This window comes from Leptodactylus fuscus, chromosome 3 (genome assembly GCF_031893055.1).
Source record: "Leptodactylus fuscus isolate aLepFus1 chromosome 3, aLepFus1.hap2, whole genome shotgun sequence".
Taxonomy (NCBI): Eukaryota; Metazoa; Chordata; class Amphibia; order Anura; family Leptodactylidae; genus Leptodactylus; species Leptodactylus fuscus.
Window position 1 is genome coordinate 234,327,320 of NC_134267.1, and position 23,480 is coordinate 234,350,799.

Consider the following 23,480-nt stretch of genomic DNA (forward strand, 5'->3'; position numbering starts at 1 on the left):
TATGCCGGACGTAATATATTCCCTACAGTGTATCACTCCTTGGTGAGGTTTGGCTGAAGCCATGAAAAAGGATTGATCGATTCCTAAAATTGTTTCAACTTTCTTGACACCTCCGAGGCATCGTGGCATGAAGTGTGAAATGAAGGCGATATTTCTTTCATTCATTTAGCATCCATGAGCGCCCCCGGCAGAACTGACTCCACCACAATAAATAGCCACATGTCAGAGGTAACTCTTATATTTCCTTCTTCCAGCCCGGCGTGAAGCTGCATTATGTAGAGATGGGAAACGGGCCGGTCATCCTCCTGTGTCACGGCTTTCCAGAGAGCTGGTATTCATGGCGGTATCAGGTAAGCAACACTGGGCTCTACAGCTTATGTGTAAAGTTCCACAAGCCATGACATGTCTTAAAGGAATCCTATCATTAAAACTCAATTTTTTGTCCCTAACATGTAGGAATAGCCTTAAGAAAGGTTATTCTTCTCCTACCTTTAGATGTCTTCTCTGCGCCACCGTTCGGTAGAAATCCCAGTTTTCGTCGGTATGCAAATGAGTTCTCTTGCAGCACTGGGGGCGGTCTCTAGCACTCACACAGCTCTGGGGGTGTCCCCAATGCTGCGAGAGTACTCTCCAGCGCCGCCTTCATCTTCTTCAGGAACAGCCTCTCTGCGCATCTTCCAGCGCTGGCTTCAAACTTCTAGGCCTCGGGCAGCCAACTGCGCATGCCTGCCGGCCACAAGAAAACGACCGATTACAATACTACAGTCCTATGAAAAAGTTTGGGCACCCCTATTAATCTTAATCATTTTTAGTTCTAAATATTTTGGTGTTTGCAGCAGCCATTTCAGTTTGATATATCTAATATCTGATGGACACAGTAATATTTCAGGATTGAAATGAGGTTTATTGTACTAACAGAAAATGTGCAATATGCATTAAACCAAAATTTGACCGGTGCAAAAGTCTGGGCACCTCAACAGAAAAGTGACATTAATATTTAGTAGATCCTCCTTTTGCAAAGATAACAGCCTCTAGTCGCTTCCTGTAGCTTTTAATCAGTTCCTGGATCCTGGATGAAGGTATTTTGGACCATTTCTTTCTACAAAACAATTCAAGTTCAGTTAAGTTTGATGGTCGCCGAACATGGACAGCCCGCTCTCAAATGATCTGAAAACAAAGATTGTTCAACATAGTTGTTCAGGGGAAGGATACAAAACGTTGTCTCAGAGATTTAACCTGTCAGTTTCCACTGTGAGGAACATAGTAAGGAAATGGAAGACCACAGGGACAGTTCTTGTTAAGCCCAGAAGTGGCAGGCCAAGAAAAATATCAGAAAGGCAGAGAAGAAGAATGGTGAGAACAGTCAAGGACAATCCACAGACACCTCCAAAGAGCTGCAGCATCATCTTGCTGCAGATGGTGTCACTGTGCATCGGTCAACTATACAGCGCACTTTGCACAAGGAGAAGCTGTATGGGAGAGTGATGAGAAAGAAGCCGTTTCTGCACGTACGCCACAAATAGAGTTGCCTGAGGTATGAAAAAGCACATTTGGACAAGTCAGCTTCATTTTGGAAACAAAAATTGAGTTGTTTGGTTATAAAAAAAGGCATTATGCATGGCTTCCAAAAAGAAACAGCATTCCAAGAAAAACACATGCTACCCACTGTAAAATTTGGTGGAGGTTCCATCATGCTTTGGGGCTGTGTGGCCAATGCCGGCATCGGGAATCTTGTTAAAGTTGAGGATCGCATGGATTCCACTCAGTATCAGCAGATTCTTGAGAATAATGTTCAAGAATCAGTGACGAAGTTGAAGTTACGCCGGGGATGGATATTTCAGCAAGACAATGATCCAAAACACCGCTCCAAATCAACTCAGGCATTCATGCAGAGGAACAATTACAATGTTCTGGAATGGCCATCCCAGTCCCCAGACCTGAATATCATTGAACATCTGTGGGATGATTTGAAGCGGGCTGTCCATGCTCGGCGACCATCTAACTTAACTGAACTTGAATTGTTTGTCCAAAATACCTTTATCCAGGATCCAGGAACTGATTAAAAGCTACAGGAAGCGACTAGAGGCTGTTATCTTTGCAAAAGGAGGATCTACTAAATATTAATGTCACTTTTCTGTTGAGGTGCCCATACTTTTGCACCGGTCAAATTTTGGTTTAATGCATATTGCACATTTTCTGTTAGTACAATAAACCTCATTTCAATCCTGAAATATTACTGTGTCCATCAGATATTAGATATATCAAACTGAAATGGCTGCTGCAAACACCAAAATATTTAGAACTAAAAATGATTAAGATTAATAGGGGAGCCCAAACTTTTTCATAGGACTGTATGTAAGTGGCCATTTTCTTGTGGCCTCGGGCATGCGCTGTCGGCTTTGCCTTAGGCCCGAGGCCTAGAAGTTTGAAGCTCTCCAGTGACGCCTCTATCTTCTTCTGGAACCGCGTCTCCTTCCGGTGCTGGGGTCAAACTTCTATGCATCCGTAGTTGGCTCTACCATTGGGCCTCGGGCAGAGCCGACTGCACATCGGTGCGGCCATTCTCCTGTGGCCGCTTATCCCAGCTTACTGTGTAAGCGACCACAAGAAAATAGCCGCTTACACCAGGCGGGCATGCGCAATCGGCTCTGCCCGAGGCCCGACGCTGGAGAGTTTTCTCGCAGCATTGGGGATACCCCCAGTGCTGTTTGAGCACTGAGGACCGCCCCCAGTGCTGCGAGAGAACTCATTTGCATACCGACGAAAACCGGGATATCTACGGAACAGCGGCGCCGAGAAGACATCTAAAGGTAGGAGAATAGCCTTTAAAGAAATCCTTTTAAAGTGACATTACCAATGTTGCCCGGACAATTTTTTGCAAAATTCTAAAGATATTTTTTTTTACTAACCAGCTCCAGGGGTTATCCAGGGAACGGATAAAGATTAAAAATTTAAATTATTAATGCCTACGGAGTTTCTTTTGTAACAAACCTTGGCTGGTTCCAACTCTAAGTCACGTGGTCAACTAGACTGGAAGCCTTCCATATTCCCCCGATAACCCCTATGTATTATCTGACAATGTTACACAAACCGCTATAATGTGTCTTGTTTCCTTTTTACTTGTAGTTGCCGGCCTTGGCTGCTGCTGGCTACAAGGTGATAGCCCTGGACATGAAGGGTTATGGGGATTCCTCCTCTCCGCCTGGTATGTATACAATCCAAACATTCCTACAAGATGGAAACTTTCCCTTTTAAGGAGTAAAAAGTTATTTATTTTTATTAAACTCATTTTATTGGAAATTGTACAACATATTACGGAGTAAAATATTGTATCTCATTGGGACATCGAGGTGAAGGAATCAAGTATCTTCATGCAAATAATATTTATGTTGTAAAAAGTAATAGCCATAGGACTTCACCATGTATTGTTAATAATGAATATAGTCACAGCTCTTACAATTATATAATACAATAATGTCTGTAAATTTTATTCCAGAGATAGAAGAATATTCCCAACAAGCCCTCTGCCAGGTAGGACAACTCAAATAACCAGAGGCAAATGGTGTCAATGTGACCGCAGAACACCATAGCCTACACTTAGTGCGGACGATTCATCCAGCTCGTTGTGTTTTGTAAGATACTAAAAATAATCCTTATTTCGTACAATAGTCCTGCCATCATTTATATTAAATAATGGAGTACACATAAAGCTGCAGGAGTCGTCACCGGCCAGAAATATTATAACCCCATTTCACTGCAAGGGATTATAGAGATTCACTTGAGAGAATTAATAGAAGGAGTCAATAGACCTCAAGGGAGCAACTATTTATTCTTTATAGTTCTTATAGCACTTTTAGAATGTACCGTAGGAGAGAAAAATCGCTCCCATCTGCAATCACAATGGTTTCCACATTATATTCTCTTATAGTTTTCAATGCTTTTTCTCCTTAGTGAGATTAGAGCAGAAGCTGCCTAGGAAAACAACTACTCCTATGTACAAGAATATAACTACTATAATACAGCCCTATATGTATAAGAATATAACTACTATAATACTGCTCCTATGTACAAGAATATAACTACTATAATACAGCCCTATATGTATAAGAATATAACTACTATAATACTGCTCCTATGTACAAGAATATAACTACTATAATACAGCCCTATATGTATAAGAATATAACTACTATAATACTGCTCCTATGTACAAGAATATAACTACTATAATACTACTCCTATGTACAAGAATATAACTACTATAATACAGCCCTATATGTATAAGAATATAACTACTATAATACTGCTCCTATGTACAAGAATATAACTACTATAATACTACTGCTATGTACACGAATATAACTACTGTAATACTACTCCTATGTACAAGAATATAACTACTATAATACTACTCCTATGTACAAGAATATAACTACTATAATACTGCTCCTATGTACAAGAATATAACTACTATAATACTACTCCTATGTACAAGAATATAACTACTATAATACTACTCCTATGTACAAGAATATAACTACTATAATACTACCTCCTATGTACAAGAATATAACTACTATAATACTACCTCCTATGTACAAGAATATAACTGCTATAATACTACCTCCTATGTACAAGAATATAACTACTATAATACTACCTCCTATGTACAAGAATATAACTACTATAATACTACCTCCTATGTACAAGAATATAACTACTATAATACTACCTCCTATGTACAAGAATATAACTGCTATAATACTACCTCCTATGTACAAGAATATAACTACTATAATACTACCTCCTATGTACAAGAATATAACTGCTATAATACTGCTCCTATGTACAAGAATATAACTACTATAATACTACTCCTATGTACAAGAATATAACTGCTATAATACTACCTCCTATGTACAAGAATATAACTACTATAATGCTGCTCCTATGTATAAGAATATAACTACTATAATACTGCCCTATGTACAAGAATATAACTACTATAATACTACCCCCTATGTATAAGAATATAACTACTATAATACTGCCCCTATGTACAAAAATATAACTACTATAATACTACTCCTATGTACAAGAATATAACTACTATAATACTACTCCTATGTACAAGAATATAAATACTATAACACTGCTCCTATGTACAAGAATATAACTACTATAATACTGCTCCTATGTACAAGAATATAACTACTATAATACTACTCCTATATACAAGAATATAACTACTATAATACTACCTCCTATGTACAAGAATATAACTACTATAATACTACTCCTATGTACAAGAATATAACTACTATAATACTACCTCCTATGTACAAGAATATAACTACTATAATACTACTCCTATGTACAAGAATATAACTACTATAATACTACTCCTATGTACAAGAATATAACTACTATAATACTACCTCCTATGTACAAGAATATAACTACTATAATACTGCTCCCATGTACAAGAATATAACTACTATAATACTGCCCCCTATGTACAAGAATATAACTACTATAATACTGCTCCTTTGTACAAGAATATAACTACTATAATACTACCTCCTAAGTACAAGAATATAACTACTATAATACTGCTCCTATGTACAAGAATATAACTACTATAATACTGCTCCTATGTACAAGAATATAACTACTATAATACTGCTCCTATGTACAAGAATATAACTACTATAATACTGCTCCTATGTACAAGAATATAACTACTATAATACTGCCCCCTATGTACAAGAATATAACTACTATAATACTGCCCCCTATGTACAAGAATATAACTACTATAATACTGCTCCTATGTACAAGAATATAATTACTATAATACTGCACCTATGTACAAGAATATGTCTACTATAATACTGCCCCCTATGTACAAGAATATAACTACTATAATACTGCTCCTATGTACAAGAATATAATTACTATAATACTGCACCTATGTACAAGAATATAACTACTATAATACTGCCCCCTATGTACAAGAATATAACTACTATAATACTACTCCTATGTACAAGAATATAACTACTATAATACTACCTCCTATGTACAAGAATATAACTACTATAATGCTACCTCCTATGTACAAGAATATAACTACTATAATACTGCTCCTATGTACAAGAATATAACTACTATAATACTGCTCCTATGTACAAGAATATAACTACTATAATACTACCTCCTATGTACAAGAATATAACTACTATAATACTACCTCCTATGTACAAGAATATAACTACTATAATACTGCCCCTATGTACAAGAGTATAACTACTATAATACTACCTCCTATGTACAAGAATATAACTACTATAATACTACCTCCTATGTACAAGAATATAACTACTATACTACTGCCCCCTATGTACAAGAATATAACTACTATAATACTGCCCCCTATGTACAAGAATATAACTACTATAATACTACTCCTATGTACAAGAATATAACTACTATAATACTACCTCCTATGTACAAGAATATAACTACTATAATACTGCCTCCTATGTATAAGAATATAACTACTATAATACTACTCCTATGTACAAGAATATAACTACTATAATACTGCTCCTATGTACAAGAATATAACTACTATAATACTGCTCCTATGTACAAGAATATAACTACTATAATACTGCTCCTATGTACAAGAATATAACTACTATAATACTGCCCCCTATGTACAAGAATATAACTACTATAATACTGCCCCCTATGTACAAGAATATAACTACTATAATACTGCTCCTATGTACAAGAATATAATTACTATAATACTGCACCTATGTACAAGAATATATCTACTATAATACTGCCCCCTATGTACAAGAATATAACTACTATAATACTGCTCCTATGTACAAGAATATAATTACTATAATACTGCACCTATGTACAAGAATATAACTACTATAATACTGCCCCCTATGTACAAGAATATAACTACTATAATACTACTCCTATGTACAAGAATATAACTACTATAATACTACCTCCTATGTACAAGAATATAACTACTATAATGCTACCTCCTATGTACAAGAATATAACTACTATAATACTGCTCCTATGTACAAGAATATAACTACTATAATACTGCTCCTATGTACAAGAATATAACTACTATAATACTACCTCCTATGTACAAGAATATAACTACTATAATACTACCTCCTATGTACAAGAATATAACTACTATAATACTACTCCTATGTACAAGAATATAACTACTATAAAACTACCTCCTATGTACAAGAATATAACTACTATAATACTACCTCCTATGTACAAGAATATAACTACTATAATACTGCTCCTATGTACAAGAATATAACTACTATAATACTGCTCCTATGTACAAGAATATAACTACTATAATACTGCTCCTATGTACAAGAATATATAACTACTATAATACTACTCCTATGTACAAGAATATAACTACTATAATACTGCCCCTATGTACAAGAGTATAACTACTATAATACTACCTCCTATGTACAAAAATATAACTACTATAATACTACCTCCTATGTACAAGAATATAACTACTATACTACTGCCCCCTATGTACAAGAATATAACTACTATAATACTGCCCCCTATGTACAAGAATATAACTACTATAATACTACTCCTATGTACAAGAATATAACTACTATAATACTACCTCCTATGTACAAGAATATAACTACTATAATACTGCCTCCTATGTATAAGAATATAACTACTATAATACTACTCCTATGTACAAGAATATAACTACTATAATACTGCTCCTATGTACAAGAATATAACTACTATAATACTACCTCCTATGTACAAGAATATAACTACTATAATACGCAGAATAGAGATTATGGCACATATATGACACACATTGACCTTGCACCAAATGTCCCCCACAATACCATCTCTATGGGGATTATAATACCGCCATATATCCGGTATCCTCTCGCTCAGTCTTTCCTCCTCTCTGTGTCTTGCAGGACTTGGTTACGTTCCTGGATAAGTTGGTGAGTGATTTGTTATTGACGTTTCCCTTTATTCTTGTCGGTAGAAGAACTCTTTTATTGAGTGTAAGCGTCTTGATCTCCTCTTGTATCTCTCGCCTCCGTCTTCTCCGCACATTTTATACCTTTGCTTTATTGCTGTTGGTGTTTTATTACCTCTCTGTCTTTTTACTGTATATTGTAGCAGTGACCTTGTCCCTCCGCATGTCCATATATCAATCACTTTAGCGGGACGTCCGGGACCACAGACAGCTATAGAGCAGTAGATGGGCGCAGGTATTAGTATAGTGGGTGCTCGGTGTAGGGGGTTTGTCAGGGGTCTGCACTTTGGTCTCAGTGAGTTCAAAATCTTTTCCAGGGTCTAATCTGGGACAGTAAATTTGTAGATTTAGGGGTTTGATCTAATTTAATTTATTGCATAAAATTTGTAAAACCTTAGGCGACCTCTACTATTAGTGTTGGATCCTTCACCTGACCAGAGCCCCTCACAAGACAACCTTTAGGAAGTGATCTGAGCCCCCCTCCCATAAACAGTGTATACTACATCTCCTGCACGCTGTGCTCTGCTGAATGGGTTAATGGCAGGCCTATAGTGGCAGCGATGCCGCAGTCTGTGATGATCTGCAGAGGGGTTTGCAATGTTCTCAGGGCTCACGGAGGCTTCGCTGCTCTGTACAGATTTATTTTTCATCACTTCTATCATATGAAGCGGTAAATCCTTCCGTGTACTGCGCAAGAGACAGACGTCTGCCCCGTAAGACAGCGAGGATGTAGTGTGAGCTTACAAGACTGGCAGGACAGAACCGCAGGAGGTGGCGGCACATGACCAGGGCTCTCACATCTACGTTTTAGGATTCTGGGTGTCCTGGATGCTGCGCCACTTTGCCTTCTCCGTATAGACATGGGGTGAATGTAGAAAGTGTCCCCAATTCTGGTGCAGCCCCAGTGTAAACAATGAGTTCGGCTCTGCTACATCTGTGTGTAGTACAGTCCTATGAAAAAGTTTGGGCACCCCTATTAATCTTAATCATTTTTAGTTCTAAATATTTTGGTGTTTATAACAGCCATTTCAGTTTGATATATCTAATAACTGATGGACACAGTAATATTTCAGGATTGAAATGAGGTTTATTGTACTAACAGAAAATGCGCAATATGCATTAAACCAAAATTTGACCGGTGCAAAAGTATGGGCACCTCAACAGAAAAGTGACATTAATATTTAGTACATCCTCCTTTTGCAAAGATAACAGCCTCTAGTCGCTTCCTGTAGCTTTTAATCAGTTCCTGGATCCTGGATGAAGGTATTTTGGACAAACATTTCAAGTTCAGTTAAGTTAGATGGTCGCCGAGCATGGACAGCCCGCTTCAAATCATCTGTCACGGGATGGTTAGAGTCCGGCAATAGGCAATGTGTAATATATATTTCATGTGGAATGTATTCTCTAACCTGTTGTAAACATCAGTGTGTAGTTGGCTGATTGGGGTCTAGTGTGTTAGCACATTGTATGCAAATACCTCTAACTAGTGAGGACCAGTGAGGACAATGGGTGGAGATAATCTGATCAGTGTCTCCAAGAAGATGTTGGATGGTGCATTGTCCATAGTAGACAGGGAGTCTGCTCTCCTTGGTATAGGTGAGGGGGGAAGGATCTGTGACTCAGCCCTTCCCACCCACAGATATAGGTGTAACAGTTTTAGTATATAGTTGTAGTTGGAGTTAGTATGTGTTAGCCGGCCTGTGCACAGCTCTGCAGAGAGCCAGGATATAGTTACAGGACCAAGGAACCAAAGTTATCATTGGATTGTGACTTCTGTGGACTTATTGTTATTACGGTTGATGTGACCGCTGCCGGCTACTAACTTTGTGGATTACAATAAATTGCTGTTGTCTCCCGACCTCTTGCGTCCGTGTTGATTCAAAAGACCATCCGGAGGAAGACGTATACCTTTGCTCCGTGACAACTGGTTGGCAGCGGTGGGATCAACAGCGGACAGCGAGATGGACTACAGCAGCTCAGCGATTAATGGAGCCACAACCTCAGAATACAGGAACTGGACTATGGCAAGTCTACAAGTAAGGGCCCGGGAACTAAACCTGAGTTACCAGGGAAGAACGAAAGATCAACTGATCGAGGCACTGGAGGAGATGACCCTGCAAAGCGACCATGAGGAGGGCTGCCCCCAGGAGACTGGAGAGATACAGGAGTGGCAGGTACAGACCCAAAAGAGCAGATGGGTTGTTTTGTATGAGGAGGAATTGGCAGTGCTGGGGCTAGAAGCAACTGCAGAGCAAAGGAGTAGAGCGTTACAGAGGGCTCAGGAAACGGAGAAGGAGGAACAGAGAATGGCGCATGAAAAGGAAAGAATGGCGCATGAAATGCGAATGGCTGAGATAACTACGCGGAATTATAATCAAACGTCGACCCCCAGCCCAACAGTGAGAGAACCACCATATGTCTCCCATAAACACTTCAAGACCTTTGATGAAGCGGCTGGGGATGTTGATGGATATTTTCAGGACTTCGAACACCAGTGCCGCCTGATGGAAGTCCCAGAGAAGGATTGGGTCCGGTATCTGGTGGGGCATCTACGAGATGGGGCTGCGGAAGCTCTCAGAGCCATGGACCCTAGTGATCAGCGGGACTATGAGGCCATTAAAAGAGCGGTGCAGAAGTATTATGCAGTCACTCCAGAGTCCTACCGAGTTCAGTTCCGCTCTTTGTCTTACAATGGGGGAAGCTCCTTCCACATGTTCGCCCACAAGTTGAAGCAAGCATACAAGCGCTGGCTAGAAGGAGAGGAGGCTGTCACAGTCGATAAGATCCTCCAAGTCATACTTAAGGAACAGTTCTTTTCCCAGTGCCCCGCTGAGATCCGTGAGTGGGTGCTGGAACGGAACCCAGCCACAGTGGAGCAAGCTGCTTCCCTTGCAGATGAGTGCCTGACCATCAAGCCGCAGTGGAAGAGGTTGTTTGCAGAGGAGCGGAAAACTACCACAGTCCGCCAGACACCCTTCAGCCAGCCACCCACCTTTCGTGCCCGGCCTCAGGATTACAATTTCCCCTCTACCCTTGCCCCAGCCCATCGGCCTCCAGCTATGAACAACCCTGTCCCTAGACAACGACCTACTGGAAGAATGCTAGAGCGCAGATGTTTTGGTTGCGGGCGGCCTGGACATTTGCAAGCTAGTTGCCCTGTTAACATGGGGGCACGGGCCACCGTGGCATCTCGGCCTATTCACTACCTGGGAACCACCCCTAGGACAGAAAGTTTGGCCCCATGTCCAGATGACTCCATGAATGACCCATCTGTTCCACCTCCAGGGGTCTATGGGATTCAGCCTTCCGCCACACATCCCGCAAACCTTCAGAGGAAGCACTTGCAGGAGGTCCTACTGGATGGCCGAACAGTTGTTGGATTCCGGGACTCGGGAGCTTTCCTAACGGTAGCGGACCCCCGAGTTGTGCGACCCGAGGCCCTAGAGGAGGGCCCTGGCATTTCTATCAAGTTGGCAGGGGGTACTCAAAGACGTATTCCTAAAGCTACCGTGGAACTCGACTATGGTTATGGACCAAAACGATGCACAATTGGTGTGATGAGCGGGCTGCCGGCCGATGTTCTGTTAGGCAACGATGTTGGAAATCTACAGTGCCACTTTGTGGGAGCAGTGACCCGAAGCCAAGCTCAGGGAGAAGCCAACATGGATCGACCGGATTTTCTGCCAGATGCCAGCCCTTCAAACCTACAACTTTACCATTCAGTACCGCCGAGGGAACCAACACCAGAACGCAGATGGGTTATCCCGGCAGGAGGACATATGAGCTATAGAGACTGATGTGCATTCCCCAATTTACCTGTGTAGGCCAATTGTGTCATGCACATGTTTTGAGAGGGGGAGGGGTTGTCACGGGATGGTTAGAGTCCGGCAATAGGCAATGTGTAATATATATTTCATGTGGAATGTATTCTCTAACCTGTTGTAAACATCAGTGTGTAGTTGGCTGATTGGGGTCTAGTGTGTTAGCACATTGTATGCAAATACCTCTAACTAGTGAGGACCAGTGAGGACAATGGGTGGAGATAATCTGATCAGTGTCTCCAAGAAGATGTTGGATGGTGCATTGTCCATAGTAGACAGGGAGTCTGCTCTCCTTGGTATAGGTGAGGGGGGAAGGATCTGTGACTCAGCCCTTCCCACCCACAGATATAGGTGTAACAGTTTTAGTATATAGTTGTAGTTGGAGTTAGTATGTGTTAGCCGGCCTGTGCACAGCTCTGCAGAGAGCCAGGATATAGTTACAGGACCAAGGAACCAAAGTTATCATTGGATTGTGACTTCTGTGGACTTATTGTTATTACGGTTGATGTGACCGCCGCCGGCTACTAACTTTGTGGATTACAATAAATTGCTGTTGTCTCCCGACCTCTTGCGTCCGTGTTGATTCAAAAGACCATCCGGAGGAAGACGTATACCTTTGCTCCGTGACATCATCCCACAGATGTTCAATGATATTCAGGTCTGGGGACTGGGATGGCCATTCCAGAGCATTGTCATTGTTCCTCTGCATGAATGCCTGAGGATTTGGAGCGGTGTTTTGGATCATTGTCTTGCTGAAATATCCATCCCCGGCGTAACTTCAACTTCGTCACTGATTCTTGAACATTATTCTCAAGAATCTGCTGATACTGAGTGGAATCCATGCGACCCTCAACTTTAACAAGATTCCCGATGCCGGCATTGGCCACACAGCCCCAAAGCATGATGGAACCTCCACCAAATTTTACAGTGGGTAGCATGTGTTTTTCTTGGAATGCTGTTTCTTTTTGGACGCCATGCATAACGCCTTTTTTTATAACCAAACAACTCAATTTTTGTTTCCAAAATGAAGCTGCCTTGTCCAAATGTGCTTTTGCATACCTCAGGCAACTCTATTTGTGGCGTACGTGCAGAAACGGCTTCTTTCTCATCACTCTCCCATACAGCTTCTCCTTGTGCAAAGTGCGCTGTATTGCTGACTGATGCACAGTGACACCATCTGCAGCAAGATGATGCTGCAGCTCTTTGGAGGTGTCTGTGGATTGTCCTTGACTGTTCTCACCATTCTTCTTCTCTGCCTTTCTGATATTTTTCTTGGCCTGCCACTTCTGGGCTTAACAAGAACTGTCCCTGTGGTCTTCCATTTCCTTACTATGTTCCTCACAGTGGAAACTGACAGGTTAAATCTCTGAGACAACTTTTTGTATCCTTCCCCTGAACAACTATGTTGAACAATCTTTGTTTTCAGATCATTTGAGAGTTGTTTTGAGTAGCCCATGATGCCACTCTTCAGAGGAGATTCAAATAGGAGATCAACTTGCAATTGGCCACCTTAAATACCTTTTCTCATGATTGGATACATCTGGCTATGAAGTTCAAAGCTCACTGAGGTTACAAAACCAATTTTGTGCTTCAGTAAGTCAGTAAAAAGTAGTTAGGAGTATTCAAATCAATAAAATGATAAGGGTGCCCATACTTTTGCACCGGTCAAATTTTGGTTTAATGCATATTACGCATTTTCTGTTAGTACAATAAACCTCATTTCAATCCTGAAATATTACTGTGTCCATCAGTTATTAGATATATCAAACTGAAATGGCTGTTGCAAACACCAAAATATTTAGAACAAAAAATGATTAAGATTAATAGGGGTGCCCAAACTTTTTCATAGGACTGTATTTAAGATGTGTTGTTTTCTCCAGGGAATCTCCCAGGTTACACTCGTGGGACACGACTGGGGCGGTGCTTTGGTTTGGAATATGGCGCTTTTCTATCCGGAAAGAGTCAGGTGAGTAGGTACGGCTATGTGTGAACGTCAGGGACGGAAGCTGAGAATTAAAGAGTAGTGCCACAGCAGCGCAGAGTATTTATGGGAAGGTAGCTGTCCTACTAAGACACGCTGTGTAAGGCTAGGACCGAGAGTCGTAGGGTCTTGCAGCTTTAGTCACAGAAAGCTTTAGTGTGACAATTGCTGCACCCTCGGGTCACCGCGACCTTTGACACAGGGTGACACCACGACCTTTGACACAGGGTGACACCACGACCTCTAACACAGGGTGACATGGTGACCTTTCCCACATGATCCTGCGCTCCAGCATCACAGAGTATTTCAGAAGGAGTGTGATGATGATACAAACATAATGGAGAGCAAAGGGTCTGCCAGCAGCACAGAGTATTTTACAACATGATCGTGCTGTTAAGCGTTACATAGTCAAGTCACAGGGTCCGCCAGCAGCACAGAGTATTTCAGAAGGGCCATGGGTTATATTGAGAGTGACATAGTCAAAGGAGCAGGGCCCAGCAGCGCAGAGTATTTCAGTAAAAGTCACGTTTCGTTTCTCAGAGCCGTCGCCTCCCTCAATACTCCATTCTTCCCCGCTGATCCAGAAGTCAAAGCCAGCGATAGAGTAAAAGGGAATCCAATCTTTGATTACCAGATTTATTTCCAAGAGCCGGTGAGTAGATTCCTCCTCAATACAGAAGACATGGGCACTCCAACCATTAAGATCCAACCACTGCAGAACTACAAATATCAGCACGGCCCATTGCACTTCTGTATCTCTATGGAAAAGGATTCACCCTGATCTGTACTGGAAGAGATTTAGCCATTTTTTTGGATTGTGAATTTTTGTTTGTGTCTATTTTTGTATAGTTGTCTTTATCCGTCTTGTAATGACCAAAGCAGGAGGCGACAGATGAATGAATACCGGACAACATCTGTTTCATCCCACATCCGATCGCACTAATAATTGTCTTTCCATCTCCTAGGGTGTCGCTGAAGCGGAACTGGAGAAAAATTTTGAAAGATCATTCAAAATATTTTTCCGCGGTCCAGGCGAAAAGGTAATTGTCCTCTATAAAGGAAGACTCTACTTGTCTGCAAGTTTATTGCATTTATCAAAGTCTATACACCCTATTAAGTATATTATATACAGTATATAGTCATGGATGTAAGTGTTGGCATGTTTTGGACACACACATAATCAACCTACTTATACTGATCCTGAGTTACATCCTGTATTATACTCCAGAGCTGCGCTCACTATTCTGCTGGTGCAGTCACTGTGTACATACATTACATTACTTATCCTGTATTATACTCCAGAGCTGCGCTCACTATTCTGCTGGTACAGTCACTGTGTACATACATTACATTACTTATCCTGTACTGATCCTGAGTTACATCCTGTATTATACTCCAGAGCTGCGCTCACTATTCTGCTGGTGCAGTCACTGTGTACATACATTACATCACTTATCCTGTATTATACTCCAGAGCTGCGCTCACTATTCTGCTGGTGCAGTCACTCTGTACATACATTACATTACTTATCCTGTATTATACTCCAGAGCTGCGCTCACTATTCTGCTGGTGCAGTCACTGTGTACATACACTGTTGGCCAAAAGTATTGCCCCCCCCTGCAATTCTGTCAGATAATGATTACAAGCACAAACTCTTTGGTAATATCTTCATTTATTTTGCTTGCAATGAAAAAACACAAAAGAGAATGAAAAAAAGTCACATCATTGATCATTTTACACAAAACTCCAGAACTGGTGCGGACTGAAGTATTGGCGCCCTCAGCCTAATACTTGGTAGCACAACCTTTAGACACAATAACTGCGCACAACCGCTTCCGCTAACCAGCAATGAGTTTCTTACAAGGCTCTGCTGGAATCTTAGACCCTTCTTCTTTGGCAAACTGCTCGCGGTCCCCCCTGAGATGTGAAGGGGGCCTTCTCCAAACTGCCACCAAGAGATCTCTCCCCCTCCCCCACAGGTGTTCTATGGGATTCAGGGCTGGACTCATTGCTGCCACTTTACAAGTCTCCAGGGCTTTCTCTCACCACCATTTTCTAGTGCTGACCTGAAGTGTGTTTTGGGTCATTGTCCTGCTGGAAGACCCCTGACCTCTGAGGGAGACCCAGCTTTCTCACACTGGGCCCTACATGATGCTGCACAATGTGTTGGTCGTCTTCAGACTTCATAATGCCATGCACACGGTCAAGCAGTCCAGTGCCAGAGGCAGCAAAGCAACCCCAAACCATCAGGGAGCTCCGCCATGTCTGACTGTAGGGGGCGTCTTCTTTTCTTTGAAATCCTCTTTTTTTCCCTGTAATCTCTATGTTGAGGCCTTTTCCTACTTTTGTCTCTTCTGACCAGAGAACATTCTTCCAGAACGGTTTTGGCTTTCTCAGGTACGTTTTGGCAAACTCCAGCCTGGCTTATGTCTCTGGGTAAGAAGTGGGGTCTTCCTGGGTCTCCTACCATACAGTCCCTTCTCATTCAGACGCTGACGCTGGATAGTACGGGGTGACACTGTTGTACCCTCGGACTGCAGGGCAGCTTGGACTTGTTTGGTTCTTTTTCCGCCATCCGCACAATCTTGCGCTGAAATCTCTCGTCAATGTTTCTTCTCCGTCCACATCTAGGGAGGTTAGCCACAGGGCCATGGGCTTTACACTTCTTGATGACACTGCGCACGGTAGACACAGGAACATTCAGGTCTTTGGAGATGGACTTGTAGCCTTGAGATTGCTCATGCTTCCTCACAATTTTGCTTCTCAAGTCCTCAGACAGTTCTTTGGTCTTCTTTCTTTTCTCCATGCTCAATGTGGTCACACAAGGACACAGGACAGAGGTGGAGTCAACGTTAATCCATTTCACCTGGCTGCAAGTGTGATTTAGTTATTGCCACCACCTGTTAGGTGCCTCAGGTAAGTAACAGGTGCTGTTAATTACACAAATTAGAGAAGCATCACATGATTTTTCAAACAGTGCCAATACTTTTGTCCACCCCCATTTTTATGTTTGGTGTGGAATTATATCCAATTTGGCTTTTTGACAATTCTTTTTGTGTTTTTCCATTGAAGACAAATTAAATGAAGATAATACCAAAGAATGTGTGATTGCAATCATTTTCTGGAAGAATCTGAGTATTATCTGACAGAATTGCAGGGGTGCCAATACTTTTGGCCAACACTGTACATTACATTAAACGTGAATATATTGATGCACTGTGCTGATAATCCTTCCTCCCCTTGTATAACATGACTCAGTACTGATATAACCCCGGACCTATGTGTGAAATGTTCAGTGTGAAACTCTCAGACGTCTCCAGATATTCTGATTTCCATGCTGGAAAATAGCAGTGACACCAGATCTGACCCCATTAATAGTGTATGTGTTACACAATCTGCGGGAAGTGATACTCTGTGTCATTGTAGCGGCTAATAATACAGCAGACATCACACATATATACAGTAGATGGATAGATAGATAGATAGATAGATAGATAGATAGATAGACCTCATACCTATGCTTATGTATCCCTACAGTATGGGGGTCTCCTTATGTCTTATATGGCATGTGGGGGGTTCAGTACAATACAGGGGCTGCTCCATGTCCACAGCAATGATTGACAGCTGCTGGAAGTGATCTTTTGGCGGAGGCGGCGGCCGCACCACATAACCTCCCCGTCACCTCCGATTCCCGGCGCTAAGCTCTGATATCTGAGGTGTTGGTGACAATTACGAGCAGGAGTTAGACAGATTAGTACTAACCAGAGCGGGACTAAACTCTTCCCGTCTCCTCCGTCCATAATTGATGGGTTTCTAAATTAGTTAGAGATGCAGCTTACCGCAGGACTGTGGTGTCCTCTTCTGTCTAGTGGGTGGAAAGGTTATTCCTGTCCCTTCCTGGGAAAGCTGGGTGTTTGTTTTAATCTAATTCTACTGAAGGACATTTTACAGATACTTTGTTAAAAGGGTTTTCCAGCCCCAGGTCATTCTTCTTACTGGTGATCTATCCACAGTATCTGATCGGTGTGAGTCCGACACGCGATCAGCTGATCTGGCTGCCTCGGGGTGCAGGATGGGGCCGGAAGCCGATATGCTATAATTTGGATAATAGCAGCATTGCTGCCTCACCCCACCGCTATACAGTGGACAGAGTTGACAGTCTTGGACCTATTACTTGAATAGGAGCAAAGCTACCTTTAGGCCCCCGGGTAGTCGGACCTTCATAGATCAGACACTTGATCACCAGTATAAAAACCTTCCCCCGGGGCCAAGTATTCCTTTAACTTTCTCAGGTTTGGATAAGGACAATTGATCATGATACAAATTTGCAACATGCAGGCCAAACCCTTGACAGGCTGCAATGCACAACTCAGCCACCAGGCGGCAGCACATAGATACATATAGGATACACATCTCCTCGCAGAGTATCAAATAACCAAGCACATAATCTTCTGACACAAGTCTTGGGATATATTGAGCTAAGAGGAACAGTACTTCAAAAATGTGAAGGTGCTGGGAGGTATGTTGGGATACTTGGATGGTAAAGGGGTGTTCCCATGCGTGCTGTGGATTTGGGGTGTCTACGAATTTTATTGTCAACTATACCAGGAGTGAGAAAGTCACAGAGGGCAGACACACTATAGGTGGGTTATCCCTAAATATTATTTATCTCACTGTTTTTTTGTCCTAGGACAAGCTTCCGCCTTCCATCAGTTCCGGAGGAGTATGTGAGAGAGGTAACTATCATGTGATTATGAGGGCGGCCATCTTTCTTTTATCAGCAGTTCAGATATTTGCTTTACAGCAGCCCTATGGACCATGGGGACCTGTAGTCTGGAGATGACCCTTTGCTGAGGTCATTGGGTTGGAGGTTACCTATTGTGACCGGTGGATCCTGTGTTATGTGATGTTAATGTGGTGACTGCTGAGAAGTGATCTCCACAGAACAGGAAGGATCTTCTTATTTTACTTAAAACTGTGTCAATCATTTTAGGATGATGCGATATTTTATACAACGTTTTCATCCTGGATGTGTTCTACCATTAAAGGAAACGAGGTAGGGTGACATGGGACACTAGACCACCCTTTTGGACTTTAAGGATCCAACCATGGTCATCATGTGGCACATTGGTGAACCTATAGGTGGTGTCCATAGATTGACAGTGGATAGTCTAATATCTGCGACCAGCCTAACGTGGGTGTCCGAAGGGTAAAAAGCTCCGAATGGCGTCCAGGTTTCTACTTTCTGGTCCTTGTAGACACAGATTGACTGAGCAATCACTTCCTGTGTGTCCAGATATGACCAGAAACCATTGTGGACGGGAAGCATCATAATTATAAGCCATTCTGACCCCTTTTTATTGGTCAGACAATCTATTGAATGGGGTTTTCTGGTCCTAAGTTGTCCACAAGAGAGGTTATCAATGATCCGTGAGGGTCTGACACCCGGACCACACACAGATCATCTGATCTAACCTCCGCTAGGTGCCGTAAGCTGCTAGTGGACAGGAAGGGGGTGTATACAAGTAATAGCTCTATACATAGTGATTGCACCACCACCCCTAGTACTTGTATAGCAGCGTTACTACACACCCCTCCCATCCATAAGCAGCCTTCTGGCACCCAGAGGCCGCTAGCACATCTGATCTGCGCAGGATTTGGTGTCGGACACCCACAGATCACATTCTGATGACCAACCTTGCGGATAGGTCATGAGTATGAAAAAACGATTTGAGTTTGGAAATTTTTTCTCGATCACATGTAGGAATCGCCTTAAGAAAGGCTCTTCTTCTCCTACCTTTAGATGTCTTCTCCGCACCGCCGTTCGGTAGAAATCCCAGTTTTCGCCAGTATACAAATGAGTTCTCTCATAGCACTGGGGGCGGTCCCAGGCGCTCAAATAGCACTGGGGAGTACCCAATGCTGTGACAGGACTCTCCATCTTCTTCAGGAACGGCCTCTCTTCACGCGTCTTCTTCCGACGCTGGGGATCAAACTTCTAGACCTCAAGCAGAGCCGACTTTGCATGCCCACAAGCCACAAGAAAATGGCTGCTTACTTACTGTGTATGCGCAGTCAGCTATCTGGGGCCTAGAAGTTTGACCCCAGCGCTGGAAGAAGACGCGAAGAGAGGCCGTTCCTGAAGAAGATGGAGGCGGCGCTGGAGAGTTCTCTTGTAGCATTAGGGACGCCCCCAGTGCTGTTTGAATGATGGGGCCCGCCCCCAGTGCTGCGAGAGAACTCCTTTACATACCAAAGAAAACCCGAATTTCTACTGAACGGTGGCGCGGAGAAGACATCTAAAGGTAGGAGAAGACTAGCCTTTCTTAAGGCTAGTCCTACATGTGATTGACAAAATTTTTTTTCTAATGGTAGAATCCCTTTAAGCCCAAAATCAGAAGTTAACCATACTAAGAGCCTATGGATATTGTCCCTAAATTTGATCTCAGTATAACCATCGAGCCCAATCCATGGCTGCATCTCAATAGATTCCCCCGTGCCGGGGTAAAATCCCATTTGTCTGCTGGCCTCTAAATAAAGTGTGGTGCAGGACTGTTCCTTCTTTCTACTAGAAGGGGGTGACACCACCGCAGTGCGAGCCTTGCCACATGCCAAAAATTCCCCACCGCCGTTCATGGCCATCAACTGATCCATTTTTTTGCATACATTCTTCTCCCCCACACAGACACAATGTGTTAACAGTCAGGACTCGTTGAGCAGACTAGATGGACTAATCCCTCATCTCTACCATTGATATTCTGAGTGTTTAGCAGAGAAGGTGTCCTATCCATTCTGGGGTCAAGACCTTTAAGGACCTTCAGACGTCTTAAACCAAAATCACCGAGCAGCAGGGGATCATTGAGTGAATGGCTTCCATTTAGTGTCATGACGTATAGAATGAGGGTAGCGGAGTGTGGAGGGAGATCCTTTTATTATGAGGAGAACATTATGACCCCCACGTCCACGCTATAATCATAAGGCTCCAATCCTCCGTGGTTCTCCGTACGTTTGTCTAGATTCTAGTATTCACCATCGCAAGACATTTCCAGTCTCTATAAGAGATTCAGTCCAGTTATGGTGTCACATGACCAAAGCCGCCATGTTACCCTAACCCAAGTGTGATGATCTGGGCGGGTATATGTCAGCAAAGAGTCAGAGGTTCCCCTGTTACCCACCAACCAGACCCGGGTATAACGTGGCCCTATGGATCTCCTACACTATATATATATTGTACATTGACCTCTTATCATCTGCTATTCCTTACAGGAGGTCTGTTTGTCGGGCTCCCAGAAGAAATCCCTCGCAGCAAAATACTTAGTGAGTCTGAGCTGCAGTATTACGTCTCGCAGTTTAAGAAGAGTGGATTCAGGTAGGATGGCGGATATATCTACTGTATTATACTGCTGCTGTAGTAATACAGAAAGGTATCATATACTAAAGAAGAGTACGCTGCAGGATATGACATCCGAGGTTAACAGACCAGGTCAGGTCATAGAGAAAGGTGAAAAGAGCAGTATAACACCGCAAACCACCAAGCACCATGTGACTGCTAAGACCAATTTACAAGATGAGGCCTCCAGCCTTTGCAATGAGGTTTCACACTGAGAATGTTCTAGTCATGTGATATATATGTGGTGTGAACTGACTCAGCTATTTTGTACTACAGAGGTCCTTTAAACTGGTACAGGAACATGGACCGGACCTGGGAGTGGGCAGTCAAAGGTCACAACTGGAAGGTGAGGTTATATACTGGTATTACATGTATACGGTTAGGGATACATAAACGTTTTCCTTGACTTTGCATAGATTTGTGTAAATACACTGCATTACTTATCCTGTACTGATCCTGAGTGACATCCTGTATTAGGGCTCATTCACACAGAGTAAACGCGCCGCGCAATGTTAACACGGCGTAATCGCGAACCGTAAAAAAACGCGGCGTACACGCGCCACATTGCGCGGCGCATTTACTCAGTGTGAACGAGCCCTTATACTCCAGAGCTGCGCTCACTATTCTGTTGGTGCAGTCACTGTGTACATACATTACATTACTTATCCTGTACTGATCCTGAGTTACATCCTGTATTATACTCCAGAGCTGTGCTCACTATTCTGCTGGTACAGTCACTGTGTACATACATTACATTACTTATCCTGTATTATACTCCAGAGCTGCGCTCACTATTCTGCTGGAGCAGTCACTGTGTACATACATTACATTACTTATCCTGTATTATACTCCAGAGCTGCGCTCACTATTCTGCTGGTACAGTCACTGTGTACATACATTACATTACTTATCCTGTACTGATCCTGAGTTACATCCTGTATTATACTCCAGAGCTGCACTCACTATTCTGCTGGTACAGTCACTGTGTACATACATTACATTACTTATCCTGTATTATACTCCAGAGCTGCGCTCACTATTCTGCTGGTGCAGTCACTGTGTACATACATTACATTACTTATCCTGTATTATACTCCAGAGCTGCGCTCACTATTCTGCTGGTGCAGTCACTGTGTACATACATTACATTACTTATCCTGTATTATACTCCAGAGCTGCGCTCACTATTCTGCTGGTGCAGTCACTGTGTACATACATTACATTACTTATCCTGTATTATACTCCAGAGCTGCGCTCACTATTCTGCTGGTGCAGTCACTGTGTACATACATTACATTACTTATCCTGTACTGATCCTGAGTTACATCCTGTATTATACTCCAGAGCTGCGCTCACTATTCTGCTGGTATAGTCACTGTGTACATACATTACATTACTTATCCTGTACTGATCCTGAGTTACATCCTCTATTATACTCCAGAGCTGTGCTCACTATTCTGCTGGTGCAGTCACTGTGTACATACATTACTTATCCTGTACTGATCCTGAGTTACATCCTGTATTATACTCCAGAGCTGCGCTCACTATTCTGCTAGTACAGTCACTGTGTACATACATTATATTACTTATCCTGTACTGATCCTGAGTTACATCCTGTATTATACTCCAGAGCTGCGCTCACTATTCTATGTAATCTTCTGCCTGTATACTTACTGTACGATATCACACCATGTACTGCGTGCCATCCCTATTGCTGTATCTTCATTTGGACATCTGTGTATTTCTCAAGCACGTACAGTAGTGTACTGTAACATAGACATATGGCTGTACATTAAGTATAAAAAAAATTAATAAAGTAAGAAAAGTGTAAAAAAAAAATGGGAATGTAAGAAAAAATATTTAAAAAGTGTTAAAAACCTAAAGAAATGTGTAAAGAATATTAACTATAAAATATATTATTTAAATAGTTTTAAAAAACAGTACAAGTATAAGACATACATAGATTAAAAAAGAAAGAGAAAAAATTTAAAATAATTTTATTGTTTCCAAAAATCAGTTACAATAGAGTGTAAAACCTAGATATGACAATATTCTATACCTGCATGTTATGGAGTCTATATCACTACGGCCACTACACAGTATACAGAGCGGCATCGGGGTGTTCTCTATGTATGTTCTGGTGCCCGTCAGTTGGGCACAGCTGATCGGTGGGGGTTCCGGGTGTCAGACTGC

At 42.1% G+C, this 23,480-nt stretch overlaps 1 protein-coding gene across 1 annotated transcript in view; it reads left to right on the plus strand.

Moving 5' to 3' along the window:
- Nucleotides 1–23,480, plus strand: part of EPHX2 (epoxide hydrolase 2) — a 70,973-nt gene that overhangs the window by 30,470 nt on the left and 17,023 nt on the right. The window contains exons 7-16 of the mRNA XM_075269324.1: nt 255–350; nt 3,127–3,205; nt 3,497–3,531; nt 8,031–8,057; nt 13,797–13,882; nt 14,438–14,549; nt 14,863–14,937; nt 18,588–18,633; nt 21,164–21,266; nt 21,564–21,633. Coding sequence (XP_075125425.1) covers nt 255–350; nt 3,127–3,205; nt 3,497–3,531; nt 8,031–8,057; nt 13,797–13,882; nt 14,438–14,549; nt 14,863–14,937; nt 18,588–18,633; nt 21,164–21,266; nt 21,564–21,633 — 729 coding nt within the window. The remainder of the gene's footprint in view (nt 1–254; nt 351–3,126; nt 3,206–3,496; nt 3,532–8,030; nt 8,058–13,796; nt 13,883–14,437; nt 14,550–14,862; nt 14,938–18,587; nt 18,634–21,163; nt 21,267–21,563; nt 21,634–23,480) is intronic.